This window comes from Melospiza melodia, chromosome 9 (assembly GCF_035770615.1).
Source record: "Melospiza melodia melodia isolate bMelMel2 chromosome 9, bMelMel2.pri, whole genome shotgun sequence".
Lineage (NCBI taxonomy): Eukaryota > Metazoa > Chordata > Aves > Passeriformes > Passerellidae > Melospiza > Melospiza melodia.
Genome location: NC_086202.1, coordinates 9,836,415 through 9,859,977, shown reverse-complemented (window position 1 = coordinate 9,859,977; position 23,563 = coordinate 9,836,415). Strand labels below are relative to the sequence as shown.

Below are 23,563 nucleotides of genomic sequence, written 5' to 3'. Positions count from 1 at the left end.
GCAGGGATGAGATTGGCAGTTTCTTACTATCTTTGTAAAAAAATTTCATGTGAAGCTCAAGAAAGGGATAAAGAATTTGAAAAGCAAGAAGCAGCAACAACAAATGTAAGAAAACAACTGTAATTAAAAATCACCAGATTGGATGAGTGAAATAATATTGTAATTAATATGAGGTACATTTTGCTGTTGTACATAATTTTTTTTTAGATTTGTGGTTTTTTAATAGCCATGCAGCTGCATTGGTAACCCCTTGTAGATATTGGTTGCCAAGAAAGTTAACTTTGAGTATTACTGAAAATTACATGCAACACCTGGCATGTAACAGCTCCTCTAACTTCCTGATTGTAGATATGGGAAGGGTATATTCCTTTTCTGGCCATGATTTACAGCTCTGTTTAATGAATGGATCCAGTTTAACTGCAATCAGCTGACAAGATTATTGCTTGGTGCAGCCTGTTGGCTTCTGGCACGAGTATGTGACCACTTCTTAATCAAGAACTACAGCAGGTTTATGGCATAGCATTTTCATTTAAGCCATTGCCAATTGTGGGGAAGTGGCAATGTCTTACAGTTGTTTGATTTAATGTACTGAGGGCTGTGTGTGGGAACGTGGGCTCTGGAGCCAAGGCACTGAAGAGCTGAGCCTTTCTAGTCCAATTGACTCTTACATATCATCTTTTAACAGATCCAACAAAACAAACAGAAGGTGATTGGTGATCTGGAGTGTTCTTACACTGGGACTGCATTTAATGTTTCCTTTTTCTCCAGCTGTAGCAGTGTTCTTCGATGCTACATGCTGCCTTAACAGATGTGTGCAGACATCACTACCTTTTCTGTTCAATTGGAGTTAATTGCTTCATCTTTTTTCAGGATCAGGTCTTTGTTATTTTTCTGCCAGAATAAAAACCTAACTTCTGGACTTTTGCACTTCTCTTTTGACTTACCTTACGCACCTGAGTGGGCTCTGTGAGATGCAAGCTCAGTAGCAGATCACTGTGTAATGCAGGGTTCTAATGCAGCAAAAATACACAAATGGTTAAGTGGTGAAGTCTGAGGGGAAGGCAACAGGATGGAGGTGTAAATAAGATAACATTAGCTCTGTAACTTGTGAACTTGCTGACAAGCCAAACATTTGTGATGGCTCTGGTGAACTTGATCCCACAAGATTACATGATTTGCATCTTCCCTTGAATGGCACAATTTTAAATGAAGGTAGAGTTACTTCTTCAGTAAAATCCTAATGGAGAGGTCATAAACATGGAGGTAGTCTGAAAAGATTTAATCCTGTGTGAGTGACGTTTTGCTTGTCATTAGCTATGGTAAATTAACATTCTCTCTGGCTGTACCCTGATGCCTTTTGCACAGGGAGTGTAGAGCCTGCTTCCCATGCCAGGGAGATGGGCAGCTCTTTCAGAACTGCCCCAGCACTCCAAAATAGACTTCTACCCTTGGGAAGTGATCACCACTCCAGTGCTTTGTGCCTTTGCCAGCCCAGTTCGGGAGCTCTGCGTCTCTGCATGTCCACTGCTCACTGTGCCTGCAGGGGGAAGTCCTTCTTCCTGTGTGTTGTTGCAGTTAGAGGGAAAAGTAGCAGGTTTTCTAACCCCAGGTACAGCTGTGTGTCCTCTCACAAGTCCGGTGGGATCACTTTTACCCCCCACCCTGTGTGTTCCATGAAGAAGGATTTTAATTTAGTCCCTGCTATCCTGAACACCCATGCAGTGATTTCCAATATCCATAAATTCAGCAAGGACTGCAGTGAGTAGTTAGTTTTTGCAGGAGTATTGTTGATCCTGTTAGAAGGAGGTGTCGGCCTTCTAGAAATCCTCTCTGGACTTTGCAAAGTCCAGGGACGGAGACTCCATTGGACTGCAGCTAAACATTTCCATTTCCATTTGTACTTCTAAACCAGGATTGTAAAATGCAAGTTTTAAAGAATATTTTTTCTTAATAGCAGGTGAGCAGAGCATATCATTTTTTTGCAGAAATGTAAGATGTTATCTAGTGGAGAGAATATCTAACATACAAACATTGGTTTAAGTTGGGTTTTTTTCCCCCAGTTTCCCCAGAGGAAATCTACATTGGGTCGAGTTGTTCACATTTGCAACCTCCCTGAGGGAAGCTGCACAGAGAATGATGTCATTAACCTGGGCCTCCCATTTGGAAAGGTCACCAACTATATCCTCATGAAATCTACTAATCAGGTACTGTACATTTGGGGTTTCCAGTGTTGACATCTGTTGGCAAAAAGACATAAAGATATAAAGACATAAACACGAAGACAGTCTTTGGGGGGAAACCTCTGATTTAGTAATAGAAACTTAAATACATGAAGTCTGCTCTCAAAGTGAAAAAAAAGTTGGTGGTCACTGAATTAGATGAGGATGTAAACATGACCACATGTAAACAAGTTCTTGTTTAAAAATCCTGGCAATCTTAATGAAAAAGTGTTGTGAATCTGTACTTCTACTAATTTTTTTTAAAGTGAATTACTCCCTGCCTTCTCTCAGCCATTTGTTAGCGTTACTTCAGACTTCTCTTGTTCTTTATAGTAGCTTAAGTATACTCTAAGTATCTTAAGTGTATCAGTGGTGTAAGCTGGTAAGAATAGAATATCTTCTCTCACATTCCTGCAGCAGACAAAATGGATGGACGTAGAATCCATGCTGGTGGAAAATGTTTGAGATTGTAATGTGTAAAAATCACAGAATCATAGAGTGGTTTGGGTTGGAGGGGACCTTAAAGACCATCTAGTTCTAACCCCCTGCCATGGGCAGGGACACTTTCACTTAAACAGGTTGCTCAGAGCCCCATCCAGCCTGGCCTTGAACACTGCCAGTCAAGGAAGATTAGATACCAGTCATTTTGTTTTTAACTGAACCATCTTCTAAGGTGACATATTGGCTTTAATAGCTGGTTTGAAACCATTATTTGCAGTTAAAGAAAAAATGAGAAATGGAATGGACTATTATAATCTCAGTTTCAGGCCTGGAAAGCTACCCAATTTTGTACTATCAAGACATTTTGCATGAGAAGCATCCAGAGAAAATTTATTATGCTGCCTTTTCTCTCTTTTACTTTGTATTCTTAGTTATGTAATAGATTGTAAAGTTCTCTTCATTTGTGCTAGGCCTTTCTGGAAATGGCTTACAGTGAAGCAGCCCAAGCCATGGTACAGTACTACAAAGAAAAACCTGCTATGATAAATGATGACAAGTTACTTATTAGGATGTCTAAAAGATACAAGGAATTACAGCTGAAGGTAAGATGGTCATTCTTGATCAAATTATATGAGTTTCCATGGCACATCTGGCGAATACATTTTAAAAGATTCTTGCTGATTACTGATTTCTAATTAATGCTTCAATATGATGGGAAAAGAAATAAAGATAAATTAAGCAGTGTATATTATTGATCTTTTACACTTGCTCTTATTCTAAATTGTAACTCTTGGAAGAAACCCCTTTTTCTATGATCGTTTCATACCATTATTTCAAAAATCCCTCCTGAACTTCATTGTGAGCAGACTCCTTGGTCTAACAAAGATCTAAAACACAGCCGTGTGTAAGATACAACATGTCAGCAAAAATAAGATTATTCTATCCTTTTAGTCAGGCATTAAGCCCAGAACAATACTTTTTTCACTGCTTCCATGCCTGAGCCATAGCAGTCTTGACACCAAGCAGTGGTAACAGGACTAAACAGAATACTGATTTCTTTTTATTTTTTGTGAATGACCTAAGTTATAAAACATGAGGGTTTTTTTCATTTAACATAGAGTCAAACCAGAGCAATATTATTTAGACTTTCTGTAGAGTGTGTGACACTTCTGTTCTGGACACTTGAGTGATGTCCAGAGATCACTGCTCTTGTGAAAGTATTTATAGAGGCTTATATACTGTCATGTAATGCTAAGAGAGTAATTTTATTTCATGGTGACTTGGACCAGAACTGGCAATGCAGAGCTTAAGAGCTCCATATTGTATTACCTAACACAGCACAAAGTTATTTTGTAGAACAGCTCTGTAATGTTCCAATTTAATGTTAAGAGTCCTTTATGAGCCTTGGGGAAAAAAAAAATAAAGGAACTTGGATAGTTTGACTTGACCTTTGGAAAAGCCTCTTTCTCTCCTGTATGTGTATACTAGCTTAAGGAGACTTAAAATGAGTTGCCAAAAGTTCATAAATCAGGGCAGACTTTCCTAATGGTGGCATAGGGAGGGGTTCAGATGTTTGGTGGTGGAGATTGACAGAGAGGCAGGAGTTACCCAGAGGAATGTGATAGTTTGCCTAGATTCCAGGAAGATTTTTCTGCTTTTCCAATGACAATTTTTCAGGTCACGGAATCATTTTGCTTTGCAAAAGAAAGCAAGCAAATAAAAATACCAAGAAGGAAATAGTCATGAGCTAGCACATACTGCTACAAACTGCTGAGTTCCTGCATGATTATGTTGCTCATCTGTGTGTGCTCCAAGTGTTTGAGGAATTGTGAGCACTCCAGCCTGTGTAGGGCATCCTACCTAGGAGTAATCAACACCCCAGGATACATCTTGCACTTAGCTTGTCTGAAGCTCTCCTTGTCTAAACATAGTCCTTTAGAGCTATAATCCAGAATGAATAACTCTGAGATCAAGAGAAGGCAGTTCATACCTAGAGGATCAGAGATAGGCTGCTATACCTATTTGATTCTGTATCAGAAAAATTTGTCTGGTTTGTTTCCTCTTAGATCCAGTTCCTAGAAAATGCTCTGTAGTGATTGTGTAACAAGGTTTGAAAACAAGCTAGTTTTCAAAGCCTGTTAGAGCAGCCAAATATGAGGAGAGACTGCTACAACGTAATGGAGCAAATTTTCCATTTGTATCATTTTACTGCTTTGATCGTGCTGTTGAGAAGGCAACTGCAAAAGAGAGTGTAACCACAACACTGAAACTAAGTATTTCTAGTTCTGGAATAATTCAGTGAAGCATGGATACTGTTTCTTGAAGGACAAATCACCTGTGTCAGCTTGGAGAGTAGGGCAGCGCGCTAAACAGTGTCTTTGTTTATTTTAGAAGCCCGGTAAGAATGTGGCTGCTATTATCCAGGACATCCACTCGCAGAGGGAGAGGGACCTGCTGCGTGAAGTGGACAGGTAAAGTTTCTCCAAAGTTTGGAATTGAAAGTCTGTAAATCTGCAGATATAAGGAGCATTATCTGTGTACTTCCCTCTCATATTTAATTTTCTTTCCTAACTGGGATTTCACTTATAATATAGTATCTATTTTTATACAGTTTAATAGTTGGTACAGGGCCTGTATAATGAGATCCAATTGAAACTGTGCATGTTATGAAAATAATTCTTTCCTACTGATTATGTCTCAGAAGGTATGTCTGGCATGTGAAAAGCATAAAAATGAAACTTTTCCACTCTCCTCCCTGTTGACTGAAAAGCATAAAGGCTGGGGGTGCTTTGAGACCAAGTGGGAAGGAGACAGTTCAGATTAAAATGTATTTGGGTACATTTCTGATATCTCTGACTTCTGGAACTTTCAGCAAAATGGGAGAGGAATCACAGTCCAAAAACATCTCTTTTAAACAGGTGGTCTTTGTCACTTCTGTGTCAGAGATGCCCTAGCTGAGTGAGTATTATGGGTATACACATTAGGGTCATTGTAAAGGTATTAACATATTATAAGCTTTTAATGCTAAACCCTTCTGAGATGCTTTTAAGAATGAATGAATATATTCTTGACAGTTCTGTGGGGATTTAGTTAAGCTCTGTGGCTATGACACTGCCTTTTCTCCCGTTCACTGTTTGCAGCTGTGCAGTGCATGTCTGTGAAAGGCCTGGGGTCTCAGGTTCGCAGTCCCCAGGGCAGTCCCCATGAGCCTCCAGTGTACAAGAATTGGTAGACAGCAGTGGGTCAGCCAGTTTCAGTAGCTGCCTTTTCCCCCTGCAGCAGGTACGGCACCGAGAGGCCCCGCTCCCGCAGCCCCATAAGCCGCTCGCTGTCCCCCCGGTCCCACACGCCCAGCTTCACCTCGTGCAGTTCCCCGCACAGCCCGCTGGGGACCGGCAGGACCGACTGGGGAAATGGGAGAGACGCGTGGGATCAGTCCCCCTACTCTCGACGGGAAGAGGAAAGAGATAGCAGAGAATGGCGAGAGAATGGGGACGAGAAGAGGGACAGGGCTGACACGTGGGTACACGAGAGGAAACATTACTCCCGACAACTGGACAAGTTTGATTTGGATGAACGGCTTGAAGGAGGCAGAGGACACCGAGAAAAATACTTAAAGACTGGTTCCCCTGGGTCCCTTCACCCTTTGTCTGGCTACAAGAACAGGGAAGATGATTATTACAGAAAATCCTCTAAGTCAAAATCTGACAAGTTTCAGAGGCAGCTGCAGGATTTACCTGGGAGATCTAAGAGGAAGGAAGAGGCAAAGTTAAGGGAACGCAGGCATTCTTACAGTGAGGACACTGCCAGGGAGGAGGCAGCTGAACAGAAGCACAGCAAAGCATCTGAGGGCTCCAGGCAAAAACAAAGTGATAAGAATAAGGTGAAGAAAGCTGAAAAAGACCAAGAAGATGCTACTGCTGAAGGCAGTGATGTAAAGGAAACCAAACCACCTGAGAACGAGGTAAATAGAGATCTAAAACTATATGTAAGAGGAAGTGTAAGTGGTGAAGTAATACATTTTCTGAAATATCTTAGAGAATTTGTTGTGGGTGTGATGCCAGCAATGTGAAATGTTTTTCCATTATGAAATTAGGGAATGTAGTCACAGAAGAAGTCTTGGAAGGCCATCTTGTCCGTGCTTTTGCCCAGACCATGCAGATCTATTACACTCTTGTGGTATTGGTTATATGGACATTATCATTTTGTATCTAGCATAGAACCTTTGGGTAACAAATGAGGGGATGGGGTCAGACAGCTGCAAATGAAACCAAGTGACAGTCTGCTATTTGCATGCAGGTTGTGTGTGAAGAGGCAATTGTCCTCCTCCTAACTCTGTGCAGAATGCCCCATAGCTGCTCTTTCTGCATCCATCACCTGCTTCTGCTGCCAGTGAGGAGGATTGAGTTATCTGGAAATTAAGTAATACTTTAAAGAGGTGCACAGTATTTATACAGGGAAGTGGTTGCTATACTATTAAAATGGAGAACGAACTTTTAATGAGAAACATTTCTTTCTGGATAACTCAACAGAGCAATTGTTTCTATTAATCATGTGTGCCTACCCTCAACTGTGGCTGGCAGGGATAATTCACACCACTCCCTTCAATGTTCTGGCAGAAATCTCTTCCCATGACAGAAACCACTGAATCAGCTCACCTATAAAATTATGCAATCTCTGGAGAAATACTTCCAGTGGTAAAGTGGCAATGTTTGTGGTTTGATTCTCCACTGGGAAGAAGTAGGAGGGGGAACACCTCCAGATACCTCATTTGCTCGGTCTCAGTACAGCCCATACTCACATCCCCACCCCTTGGGGATCTGGTTACTGGCTCTTGGCCACCTTGCCACCCCTGGAGTCCCCCAGGGATAGCTGCTGCCATCCACCCCCAGGTCTGTTGGCACAGGAGCCTGCAGATATGCTTGGCAGACCAGGGCTCCATCTCTTGCTTATGCCTTTGTGCTGCCGGGGCCATTGTTGGTTGTTTCCAGTTGACCTTCTTCTCCTGAGGGGCTAAGTTGGTGGAATTTCCTAGATTTGTAACTCACTAGTCTGTAACCAGCAGCAGCACTGCCTCATGCCATAGATAAGCATGTTTGTACCACCTTTTATCATCTTTCTCCTTTGGCTGGTGTTTTACTGTGGTGTGTGGTTCCCTGGGAGGAGACGTCAGAGAGAAATGTCAGACAGCATCCCAAATCACACTCCTCTGCATGTTTTCCAAGTTGTTTTACAGTGGCTTTGCTAAAGATATACCTCTCTGGGGACTATTGCTAGTAATTTATTTTAAAAGGAAAAAATAGTTTTGTATGTCTTGGACTCACTTTTTGCGTTGTCCCCCTTTTACTAAGTATGAGGTAGTACTGTGGTTTTGTTCTTCCCAAGTATGAACTGTACAACCAATTCCATTTTCAACTGATCCTGTGTCAATAAACTAAACAGTCGAGGTCTTCTGCAGTGTTTAACACTGCTGCTCTCCTTACCATATCTGAGCCAACATAACAAATGTGGGTAGAGAACAGAAGAGTGGAGGCTGGAAATTTTAATGAATTGACATTCTCCCCCACCTGTCTTTCAGCCAATTCTGTGATATAAATTACACCTCTAATTTAGTTTAAAATTCTTTTTCTTAATTCTTATTTGTACAGCTCTGCTAACGGAATTTATTGTTGGGTCTTTTCCCACAGCCTAGTTGACTTGCATAAACTTTAGAAATAAAGAATGTGACCTTGTGAGTGACTTTGCTTCTCTAAACCCAGAATAGAAACATACTAGAGCACCACTGTGTGTTGTATACATGTATATGTATTTATTTTAGCTTGAAAAAGAGGAGCAAGTTCCAGTGAAGAGCTCACCTTCAGATAATAAGCAAGGAAAAGAATCTGGAGAGATTCTGGAAAACACAAGGAAAGAGAAGGTTGGTGACACATTGTTGCTGTAGCTTCTTTGAGAAAATGATTGAAGCCTCAGGTTTGGTAGAATGTCCTCCCAAATTAAATATTAACCTCTCATGAAAAACCACATAAAGGGGTTGGATGAAGGAAGTTGTCAAAATTAGCTTGCCTTATCTTGACCTCTCCTTTAAGGGACAGCTTTTCCTGAAGTCTCCAGAATTCTTTTTTTAGTTACTCTTTGCTCATGTACATTGCTTCACATACATAGCGCTTGGCAGTGGCAGCTGTGAGGAATGTATGCCCAAGTGAGCTGGGTAACTTGGCAAATCCTGCCCAAAAATAGGAGATGTGGTCAGTTAGTGGGGAAAGGAGGGGAGATGATGAATACTGCTTAGAACATTGGCCTTCTGAACTATAGATAGCAGTCTTCTGATTGTTTCTGGTTTTAATTAAATAATGCCTTTACAGCACCCCTACAGCTGCATTGCAGTCAGGGACAGCAATGTCCCTGGAATTCCTCCAGCTTCATTTCTGTAGGGTCATGGGTTGATGGTCAAATATGGAAGATATTGATATCTGTTGCTGCAGAAAACTGATCTCCTGGCAAGAGCAGTGCCAGCTCACAGAGTTTTCATGCTGTTTTAGGATTCTAGGAGGGGAAGTGTGGGAATGGCCAAACAGGAGGAGAATACGGATTATTAATAGATTGTGTGTACACAAGGAGTCTGGGAGTTGAAATCTAAGATGCAAGTGTATCTTAAAAGTAAGATATACCTTTTAATTCTAAGACTTCACAAGTCCAGTATTAGTGCCTAAGTCCTGTAAGTCTGAAACTGCATGTATGAGGTATTTCAGAATATGTGCCTTGGGGTATAACTGTAAACTTGCTTTTTTTTTCCTAAAGTTTAGGCCAGTGGCTCCCAGCACAGTCCCTGCCAGAGGGATCTTGCTGGTGGAAGGAAATGACTGCAGAAGGAAGCCATGTTTTCTCAGTCACCATGTGAATTTAAAGGACCTGGCCCAGGAAAAAGAAAGCCACAGTGGCTTGAATGGGATTCAGTATATTTTCATTGCACTGAGAAGGAGGCAGAGGAGGGGGATCACACAGTAGCATCAATTGGATAACAAAGTGTAACACATTGTGCCTTGCTCTACTGCTTACAGAACAGCAAGGAGCAGAGGACTGGAGAGACTGCAGTCCCCAAGGCAGTTACAGAATCTTCACAAGGAGAAGTTTATGTGATAATTCAAGAGTTTTTTTGTCCTTGTGCGTAAGATTTAAAATCACAGCACCAAGGCATATCACTCTTTGAAATTAAAACACAAGAGGAGTTAGACATGGCCATATCAAGGTTTTTCCTGGTTTCAAGGACCACTTTTTACAGTGATTAATTATAATCACCAATATCTCAAATGTTTTACGTCTGTGACAGGACCGAGACTGGGAGAGTGGAAGTGAAATAGAAGGTGAGACCTGGTATCCTGCTAACATGGAGGAATTAGTGACAGTAGATGAAGTGGGAGAAGATGATTTAATTATGGAGCCTGATATAACTGAGCTTGAAGAAATAGTCCCAGTTGATCAGAAAAATAAAGCTGCTTCAGAAATGTGTCCCTGTATGTCAACCATGCTAGAACTGAAAAACGATCACAGCCACTTAACAAGAAGTGACGACAAATTTGCCCATAAAGCTTTAGAAACAAACTTCAGAACAGCAAAGGGCAGTGCAGCTTCTAGTGGCTGTCAGGAAGATGATGAGGATGATGATAATGATGATGCTGTAACTGAAGCATCAAGCCTAAATCTGGACCCTGAACAGAAGCCAGAGGAGTTGAAAGAAGACCAATCTGCTAAGGAGTCTGATTGCCAGCAGAAGGAAGGAAAAATTGATAAGAGCTCTGACACTCGTTTAGAGCCTGAAGATCACCAAATACCTTCTGTTCATCTGAAAGAAGAGACTCTCCAGCTCCCTGATGCATTTATAGATGATTACAAACAGATGGGATCACAAGGAGCTGAGAGCAGAGAAGTTACGGAAACGCTCATTAAAAACGCTAGTGAAGAAACAAGACATGGAAGCCAAGAGTGTCCAGAGGCCAAGGGTAACTACTGCTTTTTTTCCCTTCTGCCTGCAGAGAGCCTTGCATGTTTTCTCTGAGGGTAGACTGAAATTTATTGCTAACAAGAACAAGTGTCGTTAATAGTATCAAGGCTTGTCCTTGGAGCAGCTTAGTAAAAGAACCCCAGTGCCTTCGGCCAAGCTAAATCATTAGAGCCTCTTAGATGAATAGTGTAAAGGAAATATGATAAGCAGCTTGCAAGCTTTCTGAAAGGCATAAGCTGCTATAATTGTCATGTCAAGGTTCACATGAGTTTAGCTGAAGTCTTTCAGTGCCTTGCTAAATTTATTTTGAATTGTCAATGAAATGAGTGACAGTCTCTGAAGGTCAACAGAAAAGTATCTGTAATGTCTGGCTGGCTCCTGGACAAGGTGGGTATTCTTACACACTGTACTGAAGCATTTTTAATATGGATATCGTGCATAGATTGTTACTTCTCAGTCCCTGTTCATGCAAATATATGCCTTTTGCCAGGACTTGCTTTATCATGTCCTGTTCTACTGCATGCTGCCTTTAATATAACTGATAGGATGTGCTGTGAGATAATGTCAATAAATGTAATCATAGCTACCTATTTATATTTGTCAGGAAAAAAGGGATCTTGAGGTCTGAAAGTCAGTTCAGTCCCTTATCATGATACTTGAAAATGGGCTGTGCATAGTAAGATGAAGTGATAAACTACATTGAGTATGTTGGTCAGAAATGCTCTTTTTTAATTGCTGCCAGAGCCCATGTGATGGACAGGGGCTTTTGAAAAGAAGCTGATGGAAGATTTTTGAGAGTGCAATGCTGGAAGCATTTCATGTGAGCATCTGATTTTGAGCTAACTTCTTGCTCCAGGACAGATTTGAAACTCATTGGTTTTTAATACTTGCCTGATTGGCCTGAAGACACCTTGCCAGACTTTGTGTGTTTGGAGATAATATTGCCATGGGACTGGGCAGGGCAAAGTTGGCTCTCCTGGGCTTCCTGGGCAGCCAGCTGATGAAAGAGTTGGGTGTCTCAAGAGCATATTTACTAGTGTTTCCAGCATCTCAGCTTCCAGCTTGTCAGCAGGGAGCCTGGAAGCTCCAGGGCCTCTCATGCTTCCCAGGTTTCAGACATGGACTCATTATCTGGGATCTGCTGTCCAAGGCTCTAGGCCCTCTACCAAGGCAGCTGCCAGCTCAGAAGCACAGAAATCAACTGAAGTGGGGCTTCAGTTGCTGCAAAGGCCATGAGTGTCTAAGCTTACCAGCTTACTGGGGGTCCTCCAGGTTCTCTGCTGCAGTATTGGAATCCTGGGGTAGGTTTAAAGTTAACTTGAAAGCCAACCAGTTAGGATTTTATATTATTTTCTTTTAAATCATGCAATAGACATATTTAAAAGTGAAGAAAAATTCATTCTCATAGCCAGAAACTGTAGATCTTTGAACTACAGACTTGAAAGATAGGAAAGGTTTGGTTTGGGCAAAAACATGTTTGTTTTATAAGAAAATATATCCCTTATTTAGGTGAAATTTGCAATGCATTAGAAATTTTGTCAGGGCAAGTAAAGTAGTTCTTTGACGTAAGGACTGAAAAAGAGGAATCAGACCAGTTTATCTGTATTTCTGTAGCTTTGTGATAGCAAATTCCTCTTCTTTTTAAATAAAATTAATTCATATGATAACAATCATGGGAAGGGACATCATCTGTTCTTTTGACTGGCTATATCTACCTCAGCAAATCAACCCAGTGTTTCCACATCTTGAATCTCCTGCTGTGTCAATTAGTGTCAGCCAGCAGGGACCCACCATCCATCCCTACTATTCAGAAACCAAAATCTTTTAGTGGCTGAGTGCCATAAAGCAGGAACTATCCCTTGGAGAGATGAGGATGGCAGGAGTGGCTTCAGGGAGAAGATGCCAATGATGCTGCAGGGATCCTACAAAAGGCAGCTTTGGAGAATTGTATTCATCAGGTCCTGCTGCCCCCACCATCCCATCTCAGCAGCCCCGGTGTCAGCCCAGCTGCAGCACTGATCATGCAGTAATATATGTGATTAAAAAGCTGCAGTCAGGCCATACTTCTGCCAGAGGTGTGTAATGTTATAGCTCTGTTTATAGACTAAAATACAAAGCCCCCTCCAAACATAGCATTAAATTAGAAATAGAAAAATGGTATACTGGGAGAAAGCAGAGTGACTGCACACCATAGTACAGCTGCTGGAGTTGCACTAAACAGGCCTCTGATTGGAATGGAAAAGCATTTTTTTCCTGATTTTACTTCATTTATAGATCCACCCAGAAAGTGTTCCCAAGAAGCTTTACAAACATCTCTTTAATAAACTGTTTTTATTCAATGCATTTATTCATTTGTTAAGCAAATTCTAGGTACTTGGAAATGAGATCTCTGGAATTCCCGGAGGTAGAGCCTAAACAAAGGCCCTCTGCAGCAGGCTGGGAGCAAGAGGACGTCTTCACCGAGCTCAGCATTCCCCTGGGTACGTTGGGCCGCCCCCTGCAATACCCAGGGCTTACAACAAGATGTCACTTTAAGGCTACTCGCTATATTTATTTCTCAGAGCAGATGTGAGGAGAGAAGGAGCAGAGTCTATGACAGACGGGTAGCTGTTGAAAGAAACAGCCTTTTGATTCTAGATCATTGCTAATTCATTCCAAATGAATGGCAAAAGGCAGCTGATGAGATGAAATAAGTTCCCTTAGACTATATGTGAAATACATATGAAAAATTACTTAGTAATTTAAAAGTCTTTGGCATAAAGCATAAACAGAAGTATTGGCTTTACTGTGTAAATACTGATTATGAGCAAAACACCTGGAAGAAGTACATCCTCAAAAGCAATCTGTGTAACTTGAACATGTATTTACTGCTAAACAGTATTATTGCCTTTCTAGCCCTTGAGGTTACAGAGTGAAGTTTCCAGTCAATATTATGACAAAATAGATTTTAAAGCATGTATATCTAAGAGAGAAGAGAAAAGGTGTGTTTTCAATACACAAGATTTAAAAGTGCAGCTCAATATTGCAAAATTAGGGAAATCAGAGAAGTGATTCAGGATTCAGTCTTCCTATTCTAATATTTAACTAAATAGCATGTTTTTTTCTTTGAAAACAAGTTTATTATGAGAGGGATAGGATTTCAACTGACACTTTAATGTAATTCAGAATTTCTCAACAGGCGTGGAATTCGTGGTGCCTAGAACTGGGTTTTACTGCAAGCTCTGTGGACTCTTCTATACAAATGAAGAGACAGCAAAGACAAGTCACTGCAGGAGTACTGTTCACTACAAAAATCTCCAGGTAAAAACACACCTGAAGCTACCTAACAACAAGCTTGTGGAATGGTTTGTGTGTAAGGTAGATGATGTGATAAAAAAATAGTTTTTAGTCTGTAGACAGAATTCAGATGAAGTGAAATTCAGGTAAACAAACTTTTCAGTAGTTCCAATCATTAGCATGCTAATATCTCACTCTCAGGTCCTTGAAATCAACTTCTGGATCATAGGTAAAAAGAGACGATAATTTGATCTTCTCATCTACATTTGGTCCTTGTGACTAGCACAGCATGCAAGTCAGATCATTGATTCCCTGTTTCAGAGGGTCCCAGATGTTTCTGTCACTGGGAGTGACCCCAGCAGTTCAGTACATCTTAACATCAGGAGCATTAAACATGGCATTTGTCTGATATCATAGCCAGAGCCATTTCTGTGTTGGTGTGGGTTCTCAGCGTGTTTCAGCTCACAGCTCTCTGTGACACATGGGCTCTGTCAGGCATTTCCTGTGACCTGCTGAAATCCCCTCCCTGTGTGCAGAGCAGCCCTGCTGGGTCATTTCCATCGGGATGTGCAGGAGCATGTCAGTGCTTGTTGCTCCATAAGAATGTAACAAAAACACGTCAGCAGTTGGTAACAGCGCAGGGAGACCATGTGTGCCTGCAGTTCAATCAAAGACCTGCCTTTGTCACTTTTGAGAGGCACCATCAATAGAATCAGTCACAACAGCCTGAGCATTGCCTGTCCTAATGTCCCATGCTCAGGGCTCCTCGAGGCTCCCACCCCCAGTCCTGCCTGTGAGCAGGGTGTGTACACTACACACACGCTTGTGCTGGCATTCTCATAGCAACAGTCATGGCAGAACAAAGCAGGGCTGCTCCTCCTTTGTCTGCTCCTTCCCTCTGCCCACAGTAACTCTGCAGTAACTCTACTTCTGTTCAAGTAATAGCTCTCTTTCCTTAGCTGGCTAGTAGGCATTGACACTCACAGTCAAGTAATTTTTCTGGGAGAATTTTCTTCTTGGTTTCCTGAAGTTCCATAGCTGTAATTATATAAAGGCCTCTGGCTTCCAAAGGCTTCCTACAGAGCTCTCATACTTGCTCATAATGGACCCTCTAAGTGCAAGCTTGAAAAACAGGTGCCAAGTTTGCATTCCTTTTTTTGCTTCATACAAAAAGCCCAGAGGGATTCACCAGAAGTGGCACCACTCAGTGCAGGCTGTGTATCCCATGCAAGTCAGTCCCTAAGAAACTCATTCTAAAGAAAGATTGCAACTCCTGCCCCTGCCCCTGGAAACTGGTTCCATGCAAAGAAGAGGGATTTTTCTTTTTTAATTTTCTAACTTATTTTGTTAAAGTCATAAGAAACAGGCCCAACTAAAACTGACTTAGTGTGAAAATAACCTCTTTTTCTCCCCATTAAGACATTTCCAATGAGTACTGTGGGAGATAGCTAACACTGACTTGAGATAAAAGAACAAAGACTATAAAAGCTGTTAAAATTAAATCTGCCAAATGCAGCAATAAAAACAGGCTGTTCTGTCAAGCCATACCTATTCTCTTGCTACATACAGGAAGTAAATGTCTTGTCCAACGTTTGCCTGCTCAAATGGAAACTTAGCAAATTTAAAATCACTGTCCTGTGCTGCTAGAACCCTTTTAGTCTCCATAATGATCTTTTATGCATTCTGCAAGGAATATGAGGCTTCTCCTGTGATGATGCAAGTTAATGAGTGTATCCACCAATGTAGGAACTAGGGACTCTGTAGTGCAGCTATGGGAGTGAGTGCTGCTGCAGTGTTCCTGTTCTCTTTCCTGAATGCCAAATGCCATCATCCAGTGACAACAACAGTGTCCCAAATTGTCTCACAGCTTTGAGTCTTTTATAGCTGATTTGCTACTTGTTGTCTCTCATGTGATCTCCTTGAGCCACATCCAAAATATATGTTCAGTGTTTGGATTTGGATGCAACACTGAACAGCTTGTTTGCCAATTTTCTTCCAAAAGCCTTGTTTATATGGTGATAGTTTTGTCTTGAAGTAAAGTAGTCAACTTTATCTAACTACGATGCCCCTCAAATAATATCAATCACTGATTTAAAAAATCAGCTGTTTCTTTGCCAGCCTTGCAGACTTTTTGTAATTTTTAATTCTCTTCATCATAATAAATTATTTTCCCAGGTGATATTTGTATTTACAGATACACTGCAATTCCCATGTCGAAAAAATCCATATTTTTGCCATCCCTTCCTCCAGCTACCATTCATCTGGTGGAAGCTACCTTGGCAACTCAGTGCAATATTTCATCCTGTTTTCCATTGGCTTTATGCAGTAATTGTCAAAACTTGTATTTAAATGGAAAAACATACATTTTTTTACTTGACTTCCATTTTGCTATATATTAATCTGAATCTCAAATTTCAAATCTGGTGTTTGTGGTACTCATGACAGCTGGCAAAATCAGCTAAAGGTAGTGGATAGAACTCAGTCTTACTTTGGTTGGTGCTCATGAAAAGCCCCAAAAGCATGGGTTATCTGATGCAGGGACAAGTGTTAGTGATTTATTACAGTTCATGCTGTACAGAACACGTCTCCCTGCCTTTATGGTCCCTATATCTCTGTATACTACTGTAACATTTACTCTGGCTTTTTGCCACGTGGAATTTTGCACCCAGAGATCAGGACTGAGAGTTGTGTAATTTCCACAGCCCAGTCTCTCTAGTCAGAGTAATAAGGGTGCAGTCCATGGGTATGTCCATTCATTACCATTGCTGAGTAACTTTCAGATGAACCTCTTATATTCAAAACTTGTATTTATCTGAGAGAATGTGGCAATTCTAACACAGCCCTTAGGATTTTTACAGCCATTTCTTATTTAATCTCTTCCCCATGGATGCCAAAGAGTAAACTGTACTCTGGGGAAATCCTGCAAGTAGAGAATTTTGCAGTGATGTGAAAGGACCTTTTCAAAATAAATCAGCATAAGAAAATAGCTAGAATAGGAGTTTTATGATCCTAATAATGTGTAGATCAGTTATTCTTGAGTATAATGGAGGTGATGTGTGTAAATCATTAAAAAGAATACTGCTACATTATTATGCTGGAATTTCCCAGGTGTCTCTGCACTAACTGTTGCTGAAAAAGTTTCTTTCCATCCATTTCTATGTCTCCTGACCTTGAATAAATAGTTTGAGCACTATTTTGAGACCCATACCCATTCATCATCCATTTTGTGTGCAGCTCTGCCAACTAAGAGCACTGCCAAAAGGCTGAAAGCCTCACTGGCCATGTCTGTTCTTTTAAATCTCAGTGAGTACCCAAAGCAGTGAAAGGCTTTATCTTAGAGAAACACAATAAAGGTAAATACTCTAGCCAAATTGCTAAATTGTGTTGATTATTACTGAGTGTGATTATTCCTTTAAAACAAAATGTTCTCATACAAAAGGTGTATCTCTGAGCTGGACATGCTGAAAATATCATATATAAACTTTAAATCAAGACTCTGAAATCACATTTATGTTCTGACACACCAGAATGCTTTTGACTCAGTGGAGTTAGTTCCTGCCCTGTAGCACAGGGGAGTAGAGAAGAGGTGAGGTCTGGTCACACAGACTGATGGGGAGTGGAGTCCTCCTGGTTCTGTCACCAGTTCCTCCTGTGGCACACAGTAAAGCTCTGAACTTCTGAGGCTCTGCATGTATTCAGCTAGTTTGCCTGACACAGCCATATCTTCTAGCTTGAGTTTTCACCAAAATGGGGCTTCTGTGTGCTTTCTTTTTCTTTTGAGATATTGGAAGAGTTAGAGCTCTGAAGAGGCATAAAGAATCCTGTGTTGAATATTTCCAGTTTTGGTAACAATGCTTTGTTTTTTTTTTATGTGATTGCAGAAATATCTATCCCAGCTTGCAGAAGAGAGCCTGAAAATGAAGGAAGAAGGCAGCCCTCTGCCTCAGGATGACACTGGCATCGTTCCTCACTTTGCAAAGAAAAAACTGTGATGCAGATGAACTGGAAGAGCTGTAATGAGTGAATGCTGATACCTTTTTTTTTTTTTTTTTTAATTTCTATGATATAACTGTCAATTTGCACTGTACAGAGGAGGGGAAATAAAGAGCATGTTCCATGCATCTATGCCCAGAGTGCCATTAAAAACCAAAATGCCTGAAACTGTTTCCCACAGTGAAGCAATGCTGGCATATCTGTTAGAAGTGGAGCAATTCTTTCTCACACTCTGTGTGCTGGGAGTGGTTTCCTAGATTAAATCAGAATTCTCAGGGATTCTTAAAGTTTTAGTTCTGATGTAACATGTCAGGTCAGGTGGAGTACTTAGAAGCACTCAGCATCCTCCAGTGGACGCTGGAAGGAAAGGAGATGTGACTATTTATAGGCTTTAATGTTGCTTAAAATATCTTCAGCCATTTGCCCCAGTGAGAAGTAGGATTTGCATAAAAGTAGATTTTGCTAAAACTAGTGAGTAGATGGCATAATGTAAACCCCATCAGCACCCACCTCCATGTCTTAGAGCTTGGTGAAATGACAAATGTTTGTGTTGTCAAGCACTGACTGTACACTGGCAGTGTTGTGTGAATTCTGGGGGAGCCACAGTCTGTCCCAGGGACCTCAGAGCCTGAAGCCAGCACAGCAAGAGCAGTTCAATGCACGTGCTGACAGCCAGCCTGCTCTGGTTTCAGCATTTTCCATGGTGTGGTCAGGGTGTTCTCCAGGGACCGTTGTGTTTGAAACTCTACTTTTTGATAATTCTAAAGGGTGCCAACTTTGAGTCTTACAGACTTGAAACTCTCATGAGAGGCTTTTTAAAGTGCCGCATGTTTGGACCATGTCTCTTTTAGACATTTTATTCAAGATCCTTGCTTTTGGGGTCTTTTTGTTTTCTTTAAAGCTTGCTTTTCCTCAGCTTGGCAATGTTGAATTTTCCTGGTTTTTATGGAAAGACGCCAGATTTCTGATATTGTTTTTGTATTTTATTTCCCTGAATTTTTTAAGGTGAATACAACAACTGATGGCTCACGGAGCACTGCACTGAGAACACAGGATGCACCAGCAGCTCTGGCATTATTATGACCTATTGTTTCTGCACAGTTGTTGCTTAGTATTTTGCAAAGTCCTTTTGAAATGCACTGTACAAGTTTCTGGTTCATTTCAATAGGGCTTTGTGTACTAAAGTGAATACGCATGCAAACCATTGCCAGGATTGATCCCAGAGTTTATAAAATGCCCTGTGCAATCTGGGCAGATGGGGATTTGCAGGCATTTCCATTCTTTGCCTGACTCTAATATTCATCACAGTGTGTTCTGTAAAAGTTGATGGTACTGGATGTCCTCTTTAGATGTTGTGCAGAGGAAACAGTTTCCCAGAAGGTTCTAGCTTTCCCTAAGAGTGACAGGGAAGTTGCACAATATTGCAAAGTGGCTAAATTGCCAAAACTGCTTCCACCAAAGTATTTGTTCCATTATGTCTTGTGCCAGCAGCTGTGCTCATTCTCTGAAGTACCCTGTAGCCAGGCAGTGTCTCTCAGAGGTGCCTGGTGTTGTTGCCTGAAGCCCTGTTCCATTCCATGGCCTGTGCTTTCCACTCATTTTTACCAGAGGTAGGCTCAGATTTCATAGTTGGAATTCCTGCTTCTTGCAAGCTGAGGGATTCTTTGCATCCCAGATTCAGACAGAGCCTACCAAACAACGAGGGGAAATGAAAAACATTACAGCCTAAATCCTCTTTTGTCCAGGCTTGAAGTATATTAAGACTTGTGTCCATCTGTCATTTAAAACAGCTAGTTTAGTTTTAGTCTTGGGGGGATTTTTTTTATTGTTTTGGTGAGGGCTTTTTTTGGTGGTTTCTTTTTTTGGTTTTTTTTTTTTTTTTTTTTTTTTGGTGGGTTTTTTTGGTGGGTTTTTTTTTTGTTTGGTTTTTTTTTTGTTTTGGTTTTTGGTGGGTTTTTGGTTTTTTTGGCTTTTTTGGAGGGGGGGGGGGGTTGTTATTTTCCTCTGTGGAGAAGAAAAAAACCCACCAATATTGCAAACCAGGTATTTTTCCTTCAAGGGTTGGGTTTTCCTTTGACTGTTTGTTTTTCACATGGCAGTGAAACTTGAGCACAGGGCCATTAGGACAAGAGCTTGTATTGCAGGCTGTAAGATGATGAAAATGGCAGTAAAGATTGTGCAATTGTCTTCTAAAGTGCAGCTCTCTAGCTGGTCATGTATCATCTGAATATGAAGTTCCCTTCGTGCCCTTCAGCACAAACTGAACACAAGGGAAGGAAATCAGGCATCAAATCTTTGAAGCTAACCCTGCTATCAAACTGGGGCTCTCACCAGCCTAATGGGAGCTTGTTAGACCATGTGGTTAAGCTTAATTGGATGTGAGACATAGCTGACTGTATATCAAAGTCATATGCCTCCAGCAGCTTTATCCCCAGGTAACCTCAAATGAGAAAAGTATCACTGTTATTATTCTTTATTTGTAGTGCAGCAGAAGCTACAGGTCCACTGCCTTTATTATAGGCAAGGCACAAATCCACAACAAAGACTTTCCCAGGCCAAAGAGCTTTAAATCACACTTTCTGAAAACAGACAACAGGTGGATACAGGCAGGCAGGGAAAGCAGCAGGTAACCATGAGATTTTGACTGGCAGCAGAAGAATAATTAAAATGAGTGTTTACCCAGGGGCTTATTTTTGGATTTATGGGAGATGATTCAAACTACTTTCCCCCTCCTCTGGTTCTGAACCAGGTTCACTCCCATTTTTCACAGCTTGCAATTAACCTCCTTTTTTTCCCCTAGACAGTTGCATTAGGAATACAAAATTCCTCCTTGATACAGTGGGTCTTGGTGTCCTTTGGTCCCCAGCCATTGAAGTTTCAGTCTCCAGAGGTGGAGCCTTGACCGAGGCTCAGCAGGAAATGTCCTGGCTCCAGACACCTTGTTTGGTCACAGCTACAGGCCCTTGCTTGCCACTGAGGAAGGAGGTGGCTCTAGATGGCATCTCTGCCCTGTGCAGTTTCCTCTTCTGGAGGGAGATGACTCAGGTGAGCAGTGCAGGTGCAGAGCTCAGCCCCACAGCCCTGATCAGAGCCAGACATTTTTAGGGCTGCTTTGGACACCCCATCCCTTTGGGCTCTGTCCTGACAAAACAGCAATCTGCAAAATCCTGGGAACAACCAAATGGGCACTTCCCCTTCTGAGAAGGTCCTTCCTCCCCAAAATTTCAACAATTGAAAGCAATGCCAAGTCTCAATTAGCTCCTAATGATGCCCATGATCAGTTTGCAGCCTGATGCACTTTGAGAACTCAGAGCTAATCTCCTTCCCTCTCCAACAGGCCATCATGCAATGCTGACAGGCACTCCTCAACTTGTCTCTACTACCTATTCTGCTGAGAAAGAATTCTGCTGTAGGCAGCCCCTTACCTTCCTCAGCTTGTGTAAAAATGTGCTGTTTCTTTTGGTTTATTATATTAAACTCTTGACTTTTTTTAGTTGGCATAATTTGTCATCACTATAATCCACGCTCTTTATTTCTATATATATATATTTATATAGCACAAAGCAGGCTCAGGTCTAGCCAAACAAATATTGATATTTAAAAAGGAACTTCCTTAATATATCAAAACCATTTCGATACATCTCAACCAAAGATTGCACTTTTGTAATAGGGACTATGTTTTTCATCTCTGTGAAATCTGCATTGACCTCAAATAGTCTTTAATGTCAATCTGCAACCTACTTCCTTTGAAGAAAAAAATGAAAGAATTAAACATTTTCCCCATTAGATCAGACAAAGTTTCTGGCTTTGACACTAAATTAGTGTTAGGCTGGTTATATTCAGGGTTTTTTTTTCTTTTCTCTAAGGATTAAGGCTGTGATTTGTTGAATTATACTTGAACTGGACCAGATGTACTATTTATTGAGCTTATATAATCTTGTTAATTTAAGTTTTGGTTTGTAAACAGTTGAAATTTGTTAGTACTTGTTTAATTATGTAGGACCTGTCACCAATATTAACTGATCTGTGTAACTGATTGCAAAGTGTTTCAATTTGTGTTTCTTAAGAAGAAAGATTTTAATAAAGAGAATTATAAAGCATATACATTGGTGGGCAATTGACCCAGAAACAACATGCTTCTAGCTTCCCAGGGGATCTATTAAAAATCAAAATGAATAAAAGATAGTTTAAGGAGTAAGAATGAAGCAGGGGTGTAAAAGGTTTGCTTTTAAATATAATTTTTACAAGTTGTGGTTCGTGGTTCTTGCCAGGGAGCTCCCACTGTGCAGATTGGGAATGATTGCCATCAGCTGGTGCTGAAATTGAAGTGAGCACATCTCAGCAGTTCACTCTGTAATTATCATTAATTGTTATTACCCACTCCTATCCCTCTAGATATGTCCTTACTTCCCTTTTTATTTCCAAATGAACTGGGCAACCTGTCTGTTCCCACTGGCTTTTTGCTGTCTCCATCCAGGTTGTCTTCTCAGCCTTCTGAAAGCATCACATAAAATATTGCCCAGCCAGGAACTTTCTCCATGCCATCTCAACCTACGTCCCTTAAGTTTACCCAATTCTTTTGTTTCCCTTGTGCTCTCCCTCTACCTTTCCTGATTTTTCTTCTTTTCAGCAGTGTCCTCCCCAGTGCCACCCCAGCTATACAAGGACCTTTCCCACTCTGGCCTTTTCCTGGCTCACCACCACTGCCACCAACCAGAGCTCCTGGGAAGAAATACTCAGCCTCAGCCAGGGTGACCTAAAGACATCCTTGTACTAAATATTTAAAGAATGCAAAGAGGACAAAAGCTGAGGGGAGACTTTATCACCAGATCTGATAAATTCATTCAGTGGAAAACACAGGGAGGAAAGCTGAGACACCAATGTCTGGTCCACGTGCAAGGCATGGCATGGGGCACTATCAAAGCATGAGCTACACCTCCCATCCCCCTCTCTGGGAGGGAAATGGGTCCTGTCTGCCCCACTGAATGGCTGGGAAAATTCTGACTCTGCAGCTCGCTAAATCAGTGCCTTTTAAGTAATTGTTTTGCAGGTGAGGCACACATGTCATATATTTTAAGCACAAGTGGTTTCAGTTCTTCTGTCCTGGATGTACTGAAACCTTTGTTCGTGTGATACCATCTCACTGGAGCTGTGAATCTCTCGCTCTAGAAATCAGGCAAATGAAATAATATATTCATACCAAAGGGAAAAAACATCCAAACTCTGGTGTTCAAACACAATGTTTCAAGTCCAGGTTTTGTCACACTTAATATTCTTGCTGGAAAAGGGAACTCAGGTCTGGAAAACTTCACAGGTGAGCAAAGCATCAGCTTGGCCTTTTCACACACGGCTGTGACTGAGCTCACTTGGACAGCCAGGCTGTGAAACAGCAGGGCTGCCCAGCCTGCCCCCAGTGCAGGTCAAGGCTGTCCCAAAACAGGAGCCCTGTGTGGGAGGCTGACCAGGAGGGAGGGCAGGGGCATGCAGGGAGCTGGGCATGGTGCTGCCAGCTTTGGGCCAGGCTGACGTGGTGCCTGTCTGGGGGGCGCTGCCCTGGCACATCAGCTGGGCTGGCAGCCCCTGTGTGGAGCAGCCTCCCCTTCCTGCCTTTTCAGTGCCCTGGGACTGTGCTGTG

The 23,563-nt window shown here is 41.5% G+C and overlaps 1 protein-coding gene across 7 annotated transcripts in view; it reads left to right on the top strand.

Moving 5' to 3' along the window:
• The window catches only part of RBM20 (RNA binding motif protein 20), a 95,888-nt gene extending 77,787 nt beyond the window's left edge, over positions 1-18,101 (top strand). For 5 of the 7 annotated variants that reach the window (XM_063163212.1, XM_063163215.1, XM_063163214.1 and 2 more), the window contains 9 exons: positions 2,061-2,204; positions 3,131-3,262; positions 5,052-5,131; positions 5,940-6,624; positions 8,479-8,577; positions 9,988-10,657; positions 13,020-13,139; positions 13,838-13,959; positions 17,817-18,101. In XM_063163212.1, the coding sequence (XP_063019282.1) occupies positions 2,061-2,204; positions 3,131-3,262; positions 5,052-5,131; positions 5,940-6,624; positions 8,479-8,577; positions 9,988-10,657; positions 13,020-13,139; positions 13,838-13,959; positions 17,817-17,927 (2,163 nt within the window). In that variant the 3' untranslated portion in view covers positions 17,928-18,101. The remainder of the gene's footprint in view (positions 1-2,060; positions 2,205-3,130; positions 3,263-5,051; positions 5,132-5,939; positions 6,625-8,478; positions 8,578-9,987; positions 10,658-13,019; positions 13,140-13,837; positions 13,960-17,816) is intronic. The other 2 variants (XM_063163213.1, XM_063163216.1) reach the window with 2 other exon arrangements.
• The last annotated feature ends 5,462 nt before the right edge of the window (positions 18,102-23,563 follow it).